This window comes from Falco cherrug, chromosome 2 (assembly GCF_023634085.1).
Source record: "Falco cherrug isolate bFalChe1 chromosome 2, bFalChe1.pri, whole genome shotgun sequence".
Lineage (NCBI taxonomy): Eukaryota > Metazoa > Chordata > Aves > Falconiformes > Falconidae > Falco > Falco cherrug.
Window position 1 is genome coordinate 28,346,295 of NC_073698.1, and position 19,578 is coordinate 28,365,872.

A 19,578-nucleotide genomic window follows, 5' to 3' on the forward strand; every position below is an offset into this window, starting at 1 on the left:
ACTGAAGGGTAACGTCAAAGGTTATTTTAAAAGAAGGCATCACAAATTTGTACCAGGTCATTTCCAAACTGCCTTGGGTCACCTTTGAATCTGCCCCCTTTTTAGTATTTTCTGATTTTCTGTTCTTAGAAACGTGTTTGGGGTTTTTTTGGTTGTTGTTTTGGTTTTGTTTTTTTTTTTTCTTTTAAACAGACTCTGGTTCACATTTCATTAACAAGAAAGAATTTTAGCAGCTGTGAGACAAGATGAATAAAACCTGAGAGCCTGCCATTAGGGATTTTCAAAGGCAAGCAACTCCTGCAAGCTCAGGCTCTTACTAATATGCCTTTAACTGCAGACACAAGATGGCAGGAATACTGTGAAGCTTTTATTCACCAGTGCTGCGACTAGTCACCTCCGAGGAATGAAACTGGATATCAGCTAATGTATTTTGCCCCGGAGATATTTATCCGCCTTCTTTCTGGCGCGCAGCAGGGCGGTGGCGGCAGCAGGTCCCCGCGCCACCGCCCCCAGCCGCGGCCCCGGGGCGCTGCCCCTCGCGTCACCCGCCGCGCCGTCCCTCGGGCACCTTTGTCCCCCCCCGGCCCCCGTTAACCCGGCTCGGCTCTGGGGCAACCCCCCTCCTGTTGCCCGCGGGAACCGGGCCACCGCCATCGCTGCCGGCCCGCGCCCGCCTGCCGCCCCATACCCTGAGGGGAAGGGAAGCCCCGAGCCCTCCCCGGCGGCCGCGGGGGGACAGCCCCGCTCTAACTGCCCCAGGAGCCGGGGACTGGAGGCGAGAGCGGGGAGGCTCCGTGCGGGGGTGGCGGGGAGGGGCGGTGCCCTCCCGCTGCCCCCCGGGGCTGGCGGAGGTGCGTTCCCGCCGCCCTGCGCAAGCTGCACCGCCCTCTCCGCGACACGGGGGCTCTGGGCGATCCGCGGCGCCTCTCCCGCGGGGGCTGCCGGCAAGGCGAGCGGCGGCGCCCGCCTCCCCCTCCCGCCCCGTCCCCGCGCAGCCAGCGCCGCGCCCGGCGCTCTCCCGGCGCCTTCTCCTCAACAACCTGTTGAGGGGTCGGCGGAGGGAGGGGGAGGCTGTCCCCCACTACCTTGCGTGATTGGCATCCCGCTCTGTCCAATCGCGCCAGCCGGCCTCTCCCCCCGCGGGTGCCTATTGGCCGCTCGGAGGTACCGGGCAGGACTTCGCGGCTCGCGGGGCTCCCCTCCGGAGCGGGGCGCGCTCTTCTCAGACCGCAGCGTGTGCGTGAGGCGAGCGGGTCGGGGAGGGCGGTGTCGGCGGCGGGAGCGCGGCCGCCACTCGGCCCCTGCGGAGCGCGCACGCCGCTGCCGGGGGCTCCCGGCGCTTCGCTCCGCCGGCAAGGACGATGCAGGCTCTCCCCGCCGCGCCGCGGCGGCTGCCGGCCGGCTGGCTGCTGCTGGCCGGCTGCCTCTGGCTGGGGGCGCCGGAGCCGCCGGCAGGCAGCGGCGCGGTCTCCTCGCCGTGGGCGCCGGAGGCGGCCGCCGTGGTGGTGGCCAACCGCGGGCTACGGGTGCCCCTGGGCCGCTCCGCCTGGCTGGACCCCGCGCGGGACCTGGTGCTGCAGGTGCAGCCAGGTGACCGGTGCCACCTCACCGTGCTGGACGAGGACCCGCTGTGGCAGCGGCCGGGCCGCCTGAGCCCCCGGCGCTTCCCCTGCGACTTCGGGGCCCGCGAGGTGCAGTACGCCCACCTGGGCGGCCGCAGCCCCGCGCGGGACCGCGTCCGCCTGCAGCTGCGCTACGACTCGCCGAGCCGCGCCCTGGTGCTGCCCCTGGTGCTGGAGGTGGAGGTGCTCTTCACCCAGCTGGAGATCGTCACCCGCAACCTGCCCCTCACCGTGGAGCGCCTGCGGGGCACCAGCAACCCGCTGGACGCCCGCAGCCTGGAGTTCGCCTTCGAGCCGGGCCGGCAGCGCTGCCGGGTGGGGCTGCTGCCGCCGCTGGCCGGGCTGCCCCGCTACGGAGAGATCCTCAACTACCCAGCCGCGGCGGCCGCGGCGACGCCGCCGGCCGCGGGTGGGGAGGCGGCGGGGGGCGGCCCGGTGCCCACCTCCATGTGGGACTGCGAGGAGTTCCTGCGCCTGGGGCTGCGCTACCGGCACACGGCGGCCGGCGGCTCCCCCAACCGCGACCTGGTGCCGCTGGTGGCGGAGCTGCGGGAGGCGGCGGGCGGCGGGGCGCTGCTGAAGCGCGAGTACTTCCAGGTGCTGGTGCGTATCCGGGCCGGGACTGAGAACGTGGCCCCCAAACCCAGCTTCCTTGCCATGCTGATGATGGAGGTGGACCAGTTTGTCCTCACCGCCCTCACGCCCGACATGCTGTCAGCTGAGGATGCCGAGTCACCGCCGGACCTGCTGCTCTTCAACATCACCTCTCCCTTTGGCCCCGGTCAGGGCCACATGGTCAGCACAGACGACCGGAGCTTGCCTGTCTCCTCCTTCAGCCAGCGGGACGTGAGGGAGCTGCGCATCGCCTACCAGCCACCCACGGAAGACTCAGATCGGGAGCGGCTCTTTGAGCTCGAGCTGGAGGTACTGGATCCGGAGGGTGCTGCCTCAGAGCCTTTCGCCTTTGTGATTGTGGTGAAGCCCATGAACACCCTGGCACCTGTGGTGACCCGCAACACGGGCCTTGTGCTCTACGAGGGGCAGTCACGGCCTCTCTCAGGCCCGGGTCCCAGCCCCAACCTGGTGATCAGTGACGAGGATGACCTTGAACAGGTGCGGGTGAGTGTGGTGGCAGGGCTGAGACACGGCCACCTCACTCTCCTGCAGGACACCCCTGTGCCTGCTGCCCCTCGTAAACACTTCACAGTGGCTGAGCTGGCAGCAGGCCTGGTCATTTACCAGCATGACGGCAGCGAGTCTCCACTCAGTGACAACCTGGTGCTGCGGCTGGAAGATGGTGGCTCTCGCCACCGTGTTGAGTTCCTTTTCCCCATTACCCTGGTGCCCACCGATGACCAGCCACCCCTACTCAATGCTAACACAGGGCTGGCCATGGCTGAGGGTGAAACAGTGCCCATCACCACCCGTGCTCTTAGCGCCACTGACATTGACTCGCAGGATGCCATCCTGCTCTTCACAGTGGAGTCTGGCCCCACTGCTGGGCAGCTCCTCCTCCGTCAAGCACAGCCACCTCCTGGCTGGGAGGAGGAGGAGGAAGATGAGGCCTTTTCTTGGAGGAGGGTGCAAGGTTTAGCAGGGAGCTCCCTAATCTATGAAAAGCCAGTAAGAGAGTGGCTGCAGCAGGACATTGTGGAGGGGCGTCTCTTTTACCACCACTTTGGGCCTCACAGCCCTGGCCCTGGGGTTGTGTTAGACCAATTCATCTTTAGAGTCCAGGATGACAATGACCCACCCAACCGCTCTGGGCCACAGACTTTTGTAATTCGAGTACATCCCATAGACAGGTTAGCCCCAGAGCTGCACAGTGGCAGCAGCCTGCACTTAATAGTTGCAGAGCAGCAGGTGACCCCACTGCGGAGGAAGCACTTATGTTACACAGATCAGGATTCAGGGGACCGTGAACTTCGCTACACGATAACCCAGCCCCCCACTGACACTGACACTAACCACCCTCCAGATGTATATGGTGCCCGCCTGGGATCCCTTGTGCTGACTGAGGATCACTCTGTGGAAGTTACCCACTTCACCCAAGCCCAGATCAATCATCACAAGATCTCGTACCGTCCTCCGCAGGAAGAACTGGGGGTGGCTCCTCATTTGATTCAGTTTCAGTATCAAGTGCAAGATGCAGCTGGCAATGCAGCTGAAGGGACTTTCACCATCTACCTGCAACCTGTGGATAACCAGCCTCCTGAAATCACTAACACTGGCTTCACTTTGCCTGAGGGAGGCAGCCATGTTCTTAGTCCAACTGAGCTGGATGCCACTGACACGGACACTGAACTTGCCCATCTCAGATTTATCCTGACCCAGGCTCCTCGGTATGGCCAGTTGCAGCTTTCTGGGTACAGTTTGATTCCAGGAGGTGTCTTTGGCCTGGAGGATATCAGACAAGGGAGGGTGGTGTATGTGCACAGTGGAGCTGAGACCAACAGTGATACCTGCAAGCTTGATGTGACTGATGGTGTTCATTTTGTGCCAATCACACTGAAAATGAATGTGCACCCAGTTGATGATGAGGTTCCTACACTACGGTTGCCCCCAGGCACCCTTGGTTCCTACCTGGATGTGCTGGAGAATGGTGTGGCTGAAATCACCGCGAATGTCATTCAGGGTACAGATGAGGATACAGATGACTTAATGTTGACCTTCATTGTAGAGGATCCTCCTCAGCATGGGAACATCCTGGTCCAAGGGGTGCCTGCAGAGAAATTTTCCCAGAGAGATCTGCTGGATGGTGCTGTAGTATATGCTCACACTGGTGGTGAAATAGGCCTTCTGCCCAAAGAAGATACCTTCAACCTTACCTTGTCTGACCTATCTGAGGAGTGGAGCATCAGGGGCAATGTTGTTCAAGGAGTTTCAGTCTTGGTGACCATTCTTCCTGTTGACAGTCAAGCCCCAGAGATTTTTCTAGGGGAGCAGTTCAGGGTAATGGAAGGTGACAAACAGGTCATTACTCCTGCTCACCTCAGGGCTGAAGATGTGGATACTCCACGTGATGATGTACTCTGCACCATTGTTGCTCAGCCCACATCTGGGTATGTAGAGAACATCTCTCCAGCCCCAGGATCTGAAAGATCCAGAGCAGGTGTGGCTATAAGTGCTTTTACTTTAAAAGACCTCCGTCAAAGGCATATTTTTTATGTCCAAAGTATACATAAGGGTGTAGAGCCTGTTGAAGACAGGTTTGCTTTCCGCTGTTCTGATGGCATTAACTTTTCCCAAAGGCACTTTTTCCCCATTGTCATTATGCCGATCAACGATGAAGAGCCTGAAATTTTTGTGCGAGAATTTGTTGTGATGGAAGGCATGAGCCTGGTTATTGATACCCCTATCCTTAATGCAGTTGATGCAGACATGCCTGCTGATGAGTTAATGTTCACAATCACCAGGCTTCCCAGGCATGGCCACATTGTGAACCAGCTGGTCAATGGAACTGTCCTAGTGGAAAGTTTCACCTTGGATCAGGTAACAGAGAGCTCCAACATACTCTATGAGCACGATGACTCTGAGACAAAGGAGGACAGTTTTGAGGTGAAACTCACAGATGGTAAACATACTGTCAGGAAAACAGTACTCATCATGGTTATTCCTGTAGATGATGAGACACCCAGAATGGCCATCAATGATGGTTTGGAGATTGAAATAGGGGAAACTAAAACTATTCATAACAGAATATTGAAGGCTACTGACCTGGATTCTGAAGACAAAACCTTGACGTATATTATAAGATATGGGCCAGGACAAGGCCTCTTACAGAGAATAAAGCCCTCAGGTGGAGTAGAGAATATCACCCTGGGGATGAACTTCACCCAAGAGGAAGTGGATAGAAACTTAATTCAATATATGCATTTTGGCCGAGAAGGAATTCGTGATCTCATCAAGTTTGATGTGACAGATGGAATAAATCCTCTCATTGACCGCTACTTTTATGTGACAATAGGTAGCATTGATATTGTCTTTCCAGATGTAATCAGCAAAGGAGTTTCTTTGAAGGAAGGAGGGAAGGTAACCCTTACTACTGATTTGCTTAGCACCAGTGACCTTAATAGTCCAGATGAGAACTTAGTTTTCACTATTACCAGAGCACCTGTTCGTGGTCATCTTGAATGTACAGATGAGCCTGGGGTACCCATCTCCACTTTTACTCAACTCCTATTAGCAGGCAATAAAGTCTATTACATTCACACTTCAGAAGATGAGGTGAAAATGGACAGCTTTGAGTTTGAGGTGACTGATGGCTATAACCCTGTATTTCGTACTTTCAGAATTTCTATCAGTGATGTGGACAATAAGAAACCTGTTGTCACAATCCATAACCTGGTGGTGACTGAAAATGAATACAAACTGATAACCCCTTTTGAACTGACTGCAGAAGACAGAGATACACCCGATGCTTTGCTAAAATTTATCATCACACAAATACCAGTTCATGGTCAGATCATGTTTAATAACTCCAAACCAGTCACCACCTTCACTAAACAAGATCTAAATGAAAATCTAATCAGCTACAAACATGATGGGACAGAATCAATTGAGGATAGCTTCTCTTTCACTGTTACAGATGGCACTCATACTGATTTCTATGTCTTCCCCAACACTGTGTTTGAAACAAGGAAACCTCAGACTATGAAGATTCGAGTAATGGCTGTGGACAACAGTGTACCTCAAATTGTAATAAATAAGGGTGCTCAGACTCTCCGTCTTCTGGCCACAGGTCACATTGGGTTTCAGATTACCAACAAGGTGCTCAGAGTGGAAGACAGGGACAGTTTACACGTTACCCTTAAGATCAGAATTACAGAGGCTCCACGCCATGGCTTCCTGATCCACCTGGGGAAAGGCAACCATAGCATCAGCCAGTTCACCCAAGGTATTACAATACAATGCAATGCTTTCTTTAGATCCCTGGAAACATGCTTTTTCATGCTAAACTCTATAATAATTGATGGGAGAAACTTTCCAACAGTGAGCTTATTTATAATGGCTTTATTACTTTTTATTTCTGTTTATTATTTATTGTGTCTATGACAGCTTTAAATAGGAAAGGGGGTCTACTGGATAAACACTGAATGAAGGAGCATCTTCGCTTTGCAGAGCTTACAGTCCAAATAACTGTGATTTGGACTTCCTGTCAGTGATAGAAGTTTGTATAACAGCATTGGGCTGCACATGGTTCCAGATCTTTAGAGGCTGAGTGCCTTCTTTAAACAGTTTTATTTAGAAAATGCTACAGGAGTGGCCAAGCTATTCTTAACTAATGGTCATACCATGGTATCAGTTGCTATACAGTCTGAGCACACTTAACTGTAAAAGCAAAATCATTTCCCAAACATGAGGAAATAATATGAGTGCATTTGTTGCCTTAATTACACAAATCTTAACCACAAAACGTTTGTGGTAAATTAAAATGTAATGTAAATGTTTTACAATTATGTCAGTGGTACTTACTTTTTACATGGAACTAAAATGCTAGGTGGTATAAGTAGAATGAAAACCACACGTGCTGTATGTTCTGAAATAAAGCCTCAACACAGGGCTATGAGGTAACCTAAAACAGGAAGCATTAGCTGTTCTCCAGGGAATTTTTTATGTTACTTTGCAGTGAGTTAATAGCTTGTTAATTAACAATGAAATGAAGTTTCTTGGAGCCTTCTGCAGCTGTGGACTTGGAGACAGCACAACAGCATAGAGACTCAAAGTTAAAGGGGCTCAGGCAGGCTGGGCTGTGTAGGTGGTAAGGCTAGAGGTGAATGCTTGTAGTTGGCTGTATTTCATTTCACAGAGCCCATACTGGCATGTGTCCCGTGTTACAGTCTCGGCTGTAGTGATGTTCTTGTCAGATATACTAAATGTTGCAAACAGGCCTGATGAGCTTTTGAATGGCTGGGTTGCCCTGAGGTTTGCAGCGTCAGTGCAAAAAAGAGGTGGAGGAGGGACTAAACCATGTCTAAGCTTTGGGAACCACCACAGCTCCTTAAATGTAAGGCTTCAGTAGTGAACTGTGAGTAGTATCAAGAATATTGTCAGAATAAGTGAGAAACAGATGAGAATGGGAGTAAGCAAATAAAGAGATTATCACTTCTTTAGTGGGTTTCTCTTAACATTGGAGAACATAGAATTATTGAGTGAGTGTTTCTTGAAAGCAGACTGATGCATAGCACAGTGATATCCCGTTTTTTTCACGGAGGCAGGGCACTCAGGATAGGTACATATTCCGTTCTTTTTTGTGCCATGTGGCCAGGCATACATTTTTAGCCAGATGACCAAACTGAAGTTGCTACTTGGCTTTCAATTGGCAGTCTGACCATGTGGCATGCTCACTGATCTGCATGCAGGCTTTCTTAATATCCCAGGACTGCCCGAGCTGGGTGAAAAGCCTGCAACCCTTAGGGAAAAATTGTTTTTAAAGCTAGTGAAGATTCCCACAAAGTGATATAACTTCACAGGTTCCCTGACAGTACTGGCATAAGCACTCGTAATTTCTGTTATGAGTGTTTTTAAGAAATACAGATTTTTTCAATAATTTTGTCCTTTGGCCTCTATGAGTGAATACCTCCTGAGTATCTGTGTGTTATTTCTGTGGTATCTCTTTTCTCAACTTCCTGAATGCTTTTTATAATGTTTTGTATTTTATGAAGCAAACACATAAAAATGTCTTAGGAATGCAGGGCCAAGCACTTGAAGGAGAAGAGGTGTCTGGAAAGGCTGTGTGAAAGGCAGAAAGCATCAGGCTCATGCAGGGATAATACATCTGCCGAGGACAGGAAAAGAGAACTTGCTGGAAGTCGTAGAGCAACTTGGGAGTGAAAGTCAGGGATCTTTCCCTGCACTGTCTTTTCCTTTCCCTTTTTCCTCAGATGCTGTCTTGTCTGCAGCTGCTTTGGGTATGGGAGAGGTTGTGAGTGGCAGGGAGACTGAAATACTTGGCTGAACCTAGAAGGCTACAGTTTTGAGAAGTAATGTGAGACACAGAGGTCATATGTAGACTAAGCTGCATACTTAAAGCTCTCTGGGCGTAGTTCACTATTGTCCCTCACCTTGTGGCCCACTACCATTAATGTGCAAAGCACTGTCAAATCCAGAGTAGTGAATTTATGCATATTTCATGCTTCTGCTATGCTGAAACAAATAATTACCTATTATTGTTCATGATAGGAGTAAACAAGACCAGTTTTGTCATATTCTTAATGTTCCTAATATAAGTGCAGATTTTGCAACCAGCCATGAGTAGTAGTGTTGACTTTTGGATGCTCCTGTATTGATTGTTGGACCTGCTGTTATACACTTTATTTTTATGTTTTTATGTCCTCCCTTTTTAAGGGTTCTATGCTGCCATGCAGGGCAACTTCTTACAAAATGCTGAATAGTTCCAGTTTCGTTAACGTGCGGGTCATGATAGGGCTTGTAAAACATCATTACAGTCCTCCAATTTATGTTGGAAGGGACCTCTGGAGGTCATTTGTCCAAGCTTTACTGAAAACTGGGCCAGCTTTGAAGTCATGTAAATGAGGCTGTTCAGGGTCACATGCAGATCAATTTTGAAAGCTGCTCAATAGTTTGTGAGGTCCATCCTAATACTCTACCACCTCACACTCCAGTTCCTTGGATTTGGGTATGTGGTTGTATGAACAGGCAGCCTGACCACTTTGAGCAAGATAACATTGATGAAACAAGATTCATTGTGTGCAAGCAGCTTAAGCGGTTTGTTTTTTCAGATTGCCTGTAACTGAGAGGGCAGAGTGATTGTTTAGCAAACAGCTTTCTGCCTCATGCTTGAGATTAATTTTCAGTATCTGCCTGGTGCTAGAAAGGAAATTAGCCTAGCTTGCCAGATGAGCTAAAAGCCTCCAGTCAAAGTGTGGTTGTGCACAATATAGTATGTCCAGGAGATTTGTTGTGTATTTTGTTCAGGAACAACCAGTGCAGATCTTTCCAATTAATATACTTCAAATATTTCTGCCACAAGTAGGTAATCTTTTGCTTGTGAGGCTCATAGAGTTGATTTGGATTGCTCAAAGGGGTTATTAGAGTATGGAAGAATTAACTTCTTGATAAAAGGTCCCTGGATTCTGCAAATAGTTGGTGCTTTTTATTCTTTTCTATTTAATTGTTAAAATAATCTGAATAAGAGACAGGCAAGTGACAGTAGCAAAATAAAATATTCTTAAAATGCATTAAGCAGTTTCTAAGTTTATTCAAGTACTACCTGTTACTTCACACTACACCTGAAAACAGCACTTTTAATTCATTATTATTTCTTTGTGCTTTGTATGTACAATTTGGTGATAGTAAATGCAGAGAAAACGTAAAGAAAAACACTTGCCACATGGTAATTTCTAGTCTAGTGCTGTCCTAGGGCAAAAATATACACAAAGAATAGTGTGCATGCATAATCATACTGCACTCACCTCTGCAAGTCAGGGCTGGAATTTGTTCATAGCAGATATTCATTAAGATTAGATAATTTGTTTAAAAGTAGGGAAAGTCTGTTAGGGAACTACAAAGTCTTTCACATTTAAAAAGCTTCAGTGGTATATAACAAGTAGGTAGGTAGCTGATGTCACAAAGTGTGATGGACTGCAGAGCACTGCTTTGGGAGGCCCCAGTCCCACACGAGTAGGTTTGTAAGGGGCAGGTCACATCCCACAGCTCTGCAGGTGTGCTGAGGGAAGGTGGCAGGGAAGGAGTAGTGGAGAGTAAGGATCTGCCTTGGCAATAACATAGCTAGGTTGATGTATCAGCACTCCATGTAGCCTCCTGAGGCCAAAGGTATCCACATGGCTACTCCTGCCAAATACACAAGCCAAATCACTTGCAAGCAGTGATTTTATTCAACATTCACTCCTGATAATGCTTTTTATCATCTTTGTTAGGCAAGTGTTTTCAGAGAGGCAAGTGAACTATGTTGTGAAGTGCATTTGTTTCTTAAATAATATATAGTAATGTATGTAGCCTTTAATAATCATATCAGTTTTACAGAATTTTAAATTATAAACCCCAGTGTAGTGGAAATAATTGTGGGGTTTTTTTTAAACTGAAAATTATGTTGGATGGATTTCAAAATTGTGTTGGAGAATTCCAATATCAGATGAATATTTAGCAGGCACTGTAGTTATACAGTAATGAATTATGCTTACAACTAGACAAATTTTAATATAACTAGCATAACGTAATCAACTGTGAAAGAAGAGCATAGAATTGCTCAAGTGACTCTGAACATATTCTTAATGAACAGAAAACAGGTCATTCCTTTGCAATTCTTTTGACAAAATTAAGATGTTTGGATGACGAGGGGCTTTTTTTGATGAGGTGGCCCTGGTCCTGCAAACACTGGCTCAAGTACTTATCTTTATGTGTGTTGGAACCATGGAGTTTGATAAGGCTACCCACATGGGCAGAGCTGAGTATTTGTGCAAGTGTTTGCAGGATGAAAGATTTATTTGCTCCGCTGGCATGAAGAGGCATTTGCGTCCTCTTTACAGCCCCATGAATTTTTGATCTTTAACTTTCAAACATTTATGGAAGAGATTCTTCAGTGACATATATTTCCTGATAATGCTCTTAACTTGTTTGCCCTGGAAGATGCCTGGCTACTTTTGGAACTGAGGATTTTGAGGAGCTCTAACAAAAGTGCTTTTGGCTTCTTTTTACTAATGCATCTGGCTAACATGGGAGGAGAACTTGGGTGGTACTTCAGCTCTACTTGAACGCTATTAATTTCTATCACTTTTTCTTAAAATGTGTATCAGACATGGATTTTTACCAACAACAGTCTTTCAAAGGAAGTGACAAAAATTGGTTTTCATTTCTCACCACTACTCAAGAAAACCAAAAAAACACAATAGTAATATTTCTTTACCTTTTACATACTTTCTTTGCTGTAATTGATGATTCAGAATTGTGCACTGAAGTTTTTCTTGCTGAAGTCTTGTCTGTCTGATTGCACCTGTTTGGGTTCTTAAAAGAGCCGATCACACTAAGTGTTTGAGCGCTATTTATGATGGTTCATATAGATTATATGCCATGTCCTTTGAAAACATGCTGATAAGGAAGGATGGTCTGGTCGAGAGAGCATTTTTGTGGAAAACTAAAGAGACTGAGTTCTCTCTATAGCAGAATGTATAGAGATATCCTATCCTAGAGGTAGACTACATGACAGAAATAATCTAGTTCTAGGGGTGGGAGGGAGGGGTTGTGTGAACTAATTTGTCTTGCCTCTTGAATGAAGGGTAGAAATTAACATAGAAGATACCCTGTGTTTTGCTCCTGTTTCACCCACAGTTTTTCTATGACCTCTACAGTACTTCTCAGGCTGAAGAAGGACAGAATCGATATCTTAGTGGCAATACACCTCTGTTTAAGAAAATGCACCACTAAAAATATGAAATAGTTCTGACTATTGATCCATGTCTTTACATTTCCTTTCAGTTCTTTCTGTAAATACATCTTAAAAGAAAGAGGGCACTGGGAAGGGGGAAGTAAAGGGAGGGAGAATGAATGGTATCTGTAAAACTTCAGTGCTGTTAGTACTGAAATTCCTGAGCTTTGCTAAAGAGCCTTGGTGCCTCTCTGGTGAAGCTAAACTATTTAATACATGTCAAGTTTTTCTATAAAAACAATTTCCTATCTTCAGCATTTAAAATAACATATAATTTTCCTGACTCTTTCCAGCTGATATTGATGATATGAAGATATGCTATGTTTTACGAGGGAGTGACAATGCCACCAGTGACAGTTTTCATTTCATGGTTGAAGACGGTGGTGAGTACTCATAAGATCTGTGCTTTTGTTGTTCTTGAAAGAGTTTAAGTATACTCTGGGAGTTTAAGAACATTGAGTTTAATAAAGGGAAGTCCAAGTTACCTCTTGAATATGAGTTTTGTTATGACTTTCCCATGTTGTGACCTGTTCCTTGTCTTGATTACAGAGGTGTTGGTAAAACGGTAGTTACATCTAATGAAAAAACACTCAACCTACTCTAGCAAGGAAGGGAAATTGTCTAAGTCTACTCAGATACCTGGGCTTTCTGTAGTTTTACCTTTGTATTCCATGTCCAGGCTCTTTACATAGAAATTCTCATAAGTTTTTTATCTTGAGAAACTTTCTAAGTTTTGATTTGCAGTTATGGTTGCCTGCCTTTTTAAAGGTTCCAGCTATAAGCTATTCATATGGTTACATTGTCTATAATATACATGTTGCATAGAGTTCAAGTTGTGATTCTACCTCCTTAACATAACAGAATCCTCAATGGCTTGTCAAAGATCTTTGTCAGTTGACTGATGTGATGTGTCCTGACTAATATTATTTTGTAGGATTGTGGAGGATGCAAAACAATAGAATAAAAACAAATTGAGAATACTGACATATACTTGATTGAGAAGAAAAAAAATGTAGTTGGGTTTTTTTTGTTTGTTTTTAAAGAACAAAGAAAGAACAGTTTAAAGGGCAAACAAAAACATTAATGGGCTTTTTGTTTTGTTCCCCCCCCCCGCCCCCCCCCAATCCAAATTCTGTACTTAGTGTGGATATTCCTAAATGTAGATATTCCTGTGTATGGTAAGATATGACTAGATTATGTTACGTTAATACCTTTTTAAATATGTGATACAGCTCTATGAGTAACTGGCAATGAATTGTATTAGTTGATTTAATAATATACTTCTTAGGAAAAATGCTTCAAGTTAGCTTATTTTTAGCTCATGTGTATGCAGTTTGTGTTACTGCTTTACAAGAGGCATGGCCAATTAATGGTATTAAGATCAGTGGACAGGGATTTATCCTGTCTTTCACAGACTGAACAGTTTTGCCACCATCTACCATTTCTGGAAGTGGTATATTAAAGCTTGTTCTCCTGTTCATTGTGCTGGACAAGCATAGAAGAGACAGTACCTCTAGAGACTTCTGCAAATGTCTTTGCAAATCTTTGCTACATCAGAGAACAAGGGGTGAGACAAGAGTTTGTAACACTTATTTTCCTTAAATATTTTATTTAAGGAAACCTGAGATATAGGTTAGAGAAATGTAAAGCTAAGTAAAGATAACGGAGCACAGAGTGCTAGATTTTATTAGGGATACCATCATTTTCTTATGAAAGGTGTCACCACATTGTGACATTGTTCATGATTTTCAAGTTGTTCTTCTAGTAGGTTAAACAAATACTCAGTCTTGATATGTTTCAAAGTTTCATGTGATGGGAGTAATTAAAGCTGAATAAAGTTTGCTCTCAGCAACCTGATTAACATCAGTTCTTAAAACGGAGATTCTCCTTGTTAACCCGATGTTTGTGAGACTTCTCTCCATGCTACTTGAACACTTTCTAGTGGCAAATATGTAGTTAAAGTAGATTGCACTTAATATATTCCTACTCTATACCAAGAATTTTTGTTTCATTGGAAAGCTTACCTGCCACATCTGCTTCTACTTGGCAGAGTTGTAACAGCCTGTCAATTTGTAACAGAATGCTATTTTTCATAATACAAAGTATCATTATGATAACAAGGTGGTGGTTGATTTTTTTAGAGCCTTTGGAACCTGCAACTATCTCGCAGACTACTTAGCTAGATGGTGAGATGGTCTTTGCTTTCCTAAGGCTTATTTGTTAGCACAGTGAAAAATGAGCTGTGTTGCATTTCAGAATATTTCTGGTTTTCTGCTTGACTGAGGATCATAAAACGGCATTTAAAAGAGATAAAGTTGTGATCAAAACATTAATATTTGTCTGACTGAAATAACTCAAAATTATTAGAAGTGCCTTTAGAATCTGTACAGGGGTGAAAAATCCAGCAATTTAATCTAGCTATATTTCCACCGTCTTCAGCAAAATATCAAAGCCAGTGTTTTGCAGCTCAGCTATATTTTGGCAGAATTTCAGTGGTACCAAGACTATTGTTTTAGTGTTTTTGATTTTAAGCCAGGCCATACTAAGGGACTACGCACAAGATCAGAGTGAAAGATGCAGCACAGACTACCAACATCCACAGTAGAATTTCAGACTTCTGTCTTCTGTATCAGGAATTCTGCAGTAATAACAAGTTTGTGATGGCTACTATACCGTGCCTAATGCTGTAAATGAAATAAGTGTGACTTCATTTAAGCTGAATTGTGCCATAGTCCATGAGTGATCCAGTTGAAATCAGGAGGGATTTCAAAATGTGATTCAGTGATAGAATATGTGTTCATATAATTCAGCTTTATGTTATTTCACATAAGTTTAAAAAAAAAAATAAGGCGCGTCTTGCAACCCAAATATTTTATACCTTCCAGTCGTCTCATGCCCCAGCGAAGGCAACCTACAACACCAGTCACTGCTCTCTTCAAATAGCATGAATCAGAAAGTTGATTTTGTCCCATACCTCTAGTGTTGCCTGTAAAAAACTTTTCTGTGTGTCTTGGAATATTTGTTCATGGTCTATAAACTGCAAATAAGAGCAGAGCAACATGATTTTCTCTAGCTCCATCTTTTGATGGTTGATCTGCCCCACTCATTATACCATGACTTCTGCAAACAAATGCAGAAACTCTTTTGTCAGCCTCTTAAATGATGACAGTCCTATTAAGGCCCAAGTCTGTTATTTCAGGCAGTTGCCTGGAGGCCAAGTACAAGGAGCCATCAAACTGCTCTGGTGTGAATTTTGTTGTGGATCTGGAATTTTGTTTATCTTCTTACATGTGGCTAGCATTTATGATAAGTTAGGGCAACAGCAGACTAGGTGGGTAAGTGAGGGGAAAAGAGCCAAGTCGGCACTCTGGCAGCTTTGGACCCCTTGCCTGCTCAGTTTCTCACAGTGGGAGTGAGTGCTGTGCTGCTTATGGAATTGTGACCTGGGGTCTGAAAGCATGAAATATGGTAGTGGGACAAACTGGCCAAGGGAGAAAACTGCAGTTTAGACAAATGGAGAATAGCTCATGGATTATTGCTATCTTGTGATAACTTTCCAGTTAAAACTAAGAAGAACAGAAATGGGCTCAATTATGAAAAGAAAGGAAGGCCTTTTAAGAATAAAAGGAAAGAACCTTTAGGACTGTAATTCACAAATGAGAGCATAGGCCTGCTGTATTCAAACCAAAATTAGAGGATTCACCAGAAAGAACTGGTTGAGGTTTTAAGCTTTGAAGGAGTCTTACTGTCAGTATCAATTATCTACATATGTATGGCTGTAGTGCTTTTCTGGCTTTAAATGGCATGTTTCCTAAGAGTGATTAAGAAGTGAAATAAATTGAATGCAATTCAGTCATTTATCAGCACTAATATTTTTAAGGATAGAAGAGGGTTTTATTCATCATGTTTAGGGATTTAGCCTCAAGATGATCTGCTATAAATTGGGTGAGCCCTTGCATTTCCGTCAGAACAAGAAGACACTAGTATATCAGATGCTGCTGAGTTAGCCGTGTGATGTTTTGAAAGAACTACCATAGTTCATATTAACAATTTACACTTTACTTTATTTTGAATTTTAATCTTGAAATGGTCATGTGGAGACCTGTTGATACTGGAAGGTGTTATGAATCTATTTTAGCAAAACCTTGAAGAAAGTGTGGAATTTGGTTTTTCACAATAGTTGCACAGTAGTGTCAGCTGAATCTCTTTCCTCAGAAGTGGCCTCCACATTCCATTAACAAGGTGAAGAAAAAATTCTTCTTGGCAAGTGTAAGCATGTGACAGTGGTGATTCTTGATGTTTATATTATTAAATTCTTAATTCAATGATTAGTAAAGGAACCAATAGTACTAGAAGGCAGGGAAAACAGTGGGGTTTTTCCTGTGAGGAAGGGAAAAAAAGGAAATCCAGACTGACAGTTGAACTGGATGTATTTGTGTTATGTAAATTTGCACACTATTGAGAGACTTGCTAGATTGAAGAAAAAGATCCCGCTGAAAATGCTTGAGCCTTTTAATTAGCGAAAAACAGACTTACAGAGTAACTTAAATCTGATATACATAATAAGAAGTTGCAGTGTCTGCAGCAACTTCATATTACTGATAGCTCAAGGAATGTATGATATATGTATGGCATTACCAAATATATGCATAGAGTTGGTGCTTCAGCTATGCAAATTGGCACTAATCTGTACAGAATGAAAGTTGACACAGAAATTAGCTGCAGTGCATAGAGCGCTTGTGCCTGTCAGAAAACTGCAGGCTACAATTTCATGCTACATCCCTTGTGAGTTGTCGGAAGCATTTTTACTCCTTACATGAGAAACTAGCACTGAAAATACACAGTTAAAACTGAAGTTCATTGTTTACTTTCACGTTATACTCTGCTTGTCTGAGTTTATTTGATGTCACTGCAGTAAGTCATAGTAATTGAGTAAGAATATGGATCTAAATGCCTACCTATCCAATCTGTAGAAGGTATTTTCTCCTGAAATGTGCTGTTTCAAATAATGTGAAACTGGTTGAACTGGTTTAAGGTAAATTTTTGGCCGGGTTCTGCTGATTGTGTAGAGTAAAGCAAACATACCCCAAAGCTGGCACTAAACTCAAACCCTAGCGCAAACCCCATACCTTCAGAGGCAGTATCAGAGTCAAATAGATTCCCTTGCCCAGCAATGGGTTTGGGACTGGGGTAGCAGTACTACAGTAGTGTGCTGAATGCCAGTTAAAGAGTAGAGCTTTTCTGTAAAGGACTATTGTTGTCTGTATTTTTGCTTCACATAAAAAAAATTCTTTATTCTATTTAGGTGTTGTGGATACCTCTGAAATGCTCAAGTTCAGACCATGTAAAGTCAGTAAAGGAATGTTCATATCTTCAAAATAGTGATCTGTCCCCAGATATTTTTAAAATATCACCTTTTCCTTGACCTGCTTGTTGCTTGGCTAGTGCTCTCATCACATTAGTCTGCCTTGCTTGTTCTTCCTCTTCCCCTTTCTGTCTTCTGAAGATTCGGAAACTTCTCAAGCAGGATTGCAGAACTCATGGAAGAAATTAGCGTTATGTGACTCAGTATTTTTTTGTTGCAAGAGGCTGTTGCCATATTAACAATATTTTGCATTACAAAGTCAGTTCCATTAAATTTTCTTGTTCTGAGGAAAATAAATGAGATAACCCTGACATTTGGTCTTTTTGAGCCTGGAGCATTATAAAAAACAACCAAACAAAAAACCCCTCAAAAACCCCACCACAAACCACATGTAAGGGGGAAACTCATTTTTCTGTTCAGCCATTATCTGTTTTACCTAAGTCCCTTCTTTGCTCAGTGCTCAAGTGGAGTCTTCCAAACTGCTTCTTTAGGACTGCTAAATGGTGTCTTGCAATACAGTGCCTCAAGTGTAGAATGCTTTCAGAGGAAGTAATGACAGATTATCATGGCTGTTTTAGGAATGTGAGGATCATTAGGGAAGGAAAGAAACAAGACTTTTTTCCTTTTTTTGTGTTTTTTTGGGGGTTTGGGTTTTGTTTTGGTTTGGTTTGGTTTTTTTCAGGCTCTTTGGCGAGCTTTTCTAACTTAAAGCCAAAGCATAGCAGAGCCAGGGCTCACTGAAACTGGTGATTTACATCATTAGCTAAATCTCATTTAAACTTTTCATTACAGATCCTTAAATGCCTTTACACAGCACTGCATTTTCCTGTACTAACGTTTGGTTAAATTTCCATTGAAGAAAGAGTCTTTCAAAAACAATTCCCTGAAGTTAGCCTTTAAACTTAATTTCTGGGAAAACTTTTTAGAGTTTTCCCAGATATGTTTATGCAAGAAATTAAAGAAGTACTGTTCTACTGCTTAGAGAAAACTTCCATTACATTTCTGAAATATAATTATTTCATCTGTCATCCTTCATGTTACTAAATAAAAAGTATATTTTTAGGAATTTTACCATTCTGGTATGCTTCATTCATTTCTGAGAGAATAATATTACACTTCTGAGTATAAATATTAAACTAAAACAGTTGTCAGTGCTGCTTTTCAAAGCTGTAACACTGATGTATTTTCCTGGGTGGGCTACAGTAATAGTGTAGGAAGAGGTATTTTGGACTCAATATCTGACAGTTCTTAAAGAAGCAGACTGGTAAAGTATCATTGGGAATTATTTGCAGCATCCTTGCTTGACCTCACATATGGCATTTGGGCTCACTCGTCTTGGCAAGAAACATCAACTACATCTATCTTTATCTTAAAAATGAGGGCATCAGATGTTGGTGGTACATTTTCCATCATTTGCCAAGTACTGTATTGGATTCTGGTCTGTTGCCAGGCTTGTTGCTGCTGTTTTGATATACTCTAGGTTGTTGTCCAAACAATTTTCCATGTGTCACACTTCTTACTCTAAGTATTACCAGGGGATTTAAACAGTAGTATGACACTACAGTTTATAAAAAAAACCCAAACCAAACAAAAAAACCTCAAACCTCAAAATAAACCTTTCTGTAAATAAAAAATTAGTTCATGAGGGCATTGTTGTGAATGTGGCTGCAAGGTCACAGCAAAATTAATCTCTGTTAAAGTGCACAGGAGTAAGAGATGATTATATGGGGTATACAGAAAGTCTAGTAGAAGCCTTACTAATCTCAGTGGAAAGATTTTAATTGTCTTCTGTACCAGTTATATTGGTTTCTTTGTACTGGTGTTTTAGACTGACTGATGGAAATGATGGAATTTTCTGTTTCTAATTTGAATATCACCTTATCCGCCAAATATATATATATGAAAGAAGGTCTGCTTTGTCGGGCTAAAACAAAATGTTTTTTGAAAAGCAAAAAAAAGTAGTTTCATTTGGCAAGTCAGTTTTTGTTTGTTTTTAATTATTTGGGTTCTAATGGTGATTTTATCCAAAGGCAAAGCTTTCCTCTGCTCCCCGTCCTGGATTATTGGTCATTTTTTAACACAAGCAAAGCAGCGTGATTGAAGGGGTGGATTTAGGTACTGTTTTGGATTAGGAAAGAGGAGGCAATTGTGGGTTTAATTGCCTTTTATACACAAGTTAGGACACT

The 19,578-nt window shown here is 43.9% G+C and overlaps 1 protein-coding gene across 1 annotated transcript in view; it reads left to right on the forward strand.

The window, feature by feature from the left end:
• The first annotated feature begins 1,268 nt into the window (after window positions 1–1,268).
• FREM2 (FRAS1 related extracellular matrix 2) overlaps window positions 1,269–19,578 on the forward strand; it is a 143,135-nt gene continuing 124,825 nt past the window's right edge. Inside the window, exons 1-2 of the mRNA XM_005446531.3 lie at window positions 1,269–6,519; window positions 12,321–12,410. Of these exons, the coding sequence (XP_005446588.2) occupies window positions 1,362–6,519; window positions 12,321–12,410 (5,248 nt within the window). The 5' untranslated portion in view covers window positions 1,269–1,361. The remainder of the gene's footprint in view (window positions 6,520–12,320; window positions 12,411–19,578) is intronic.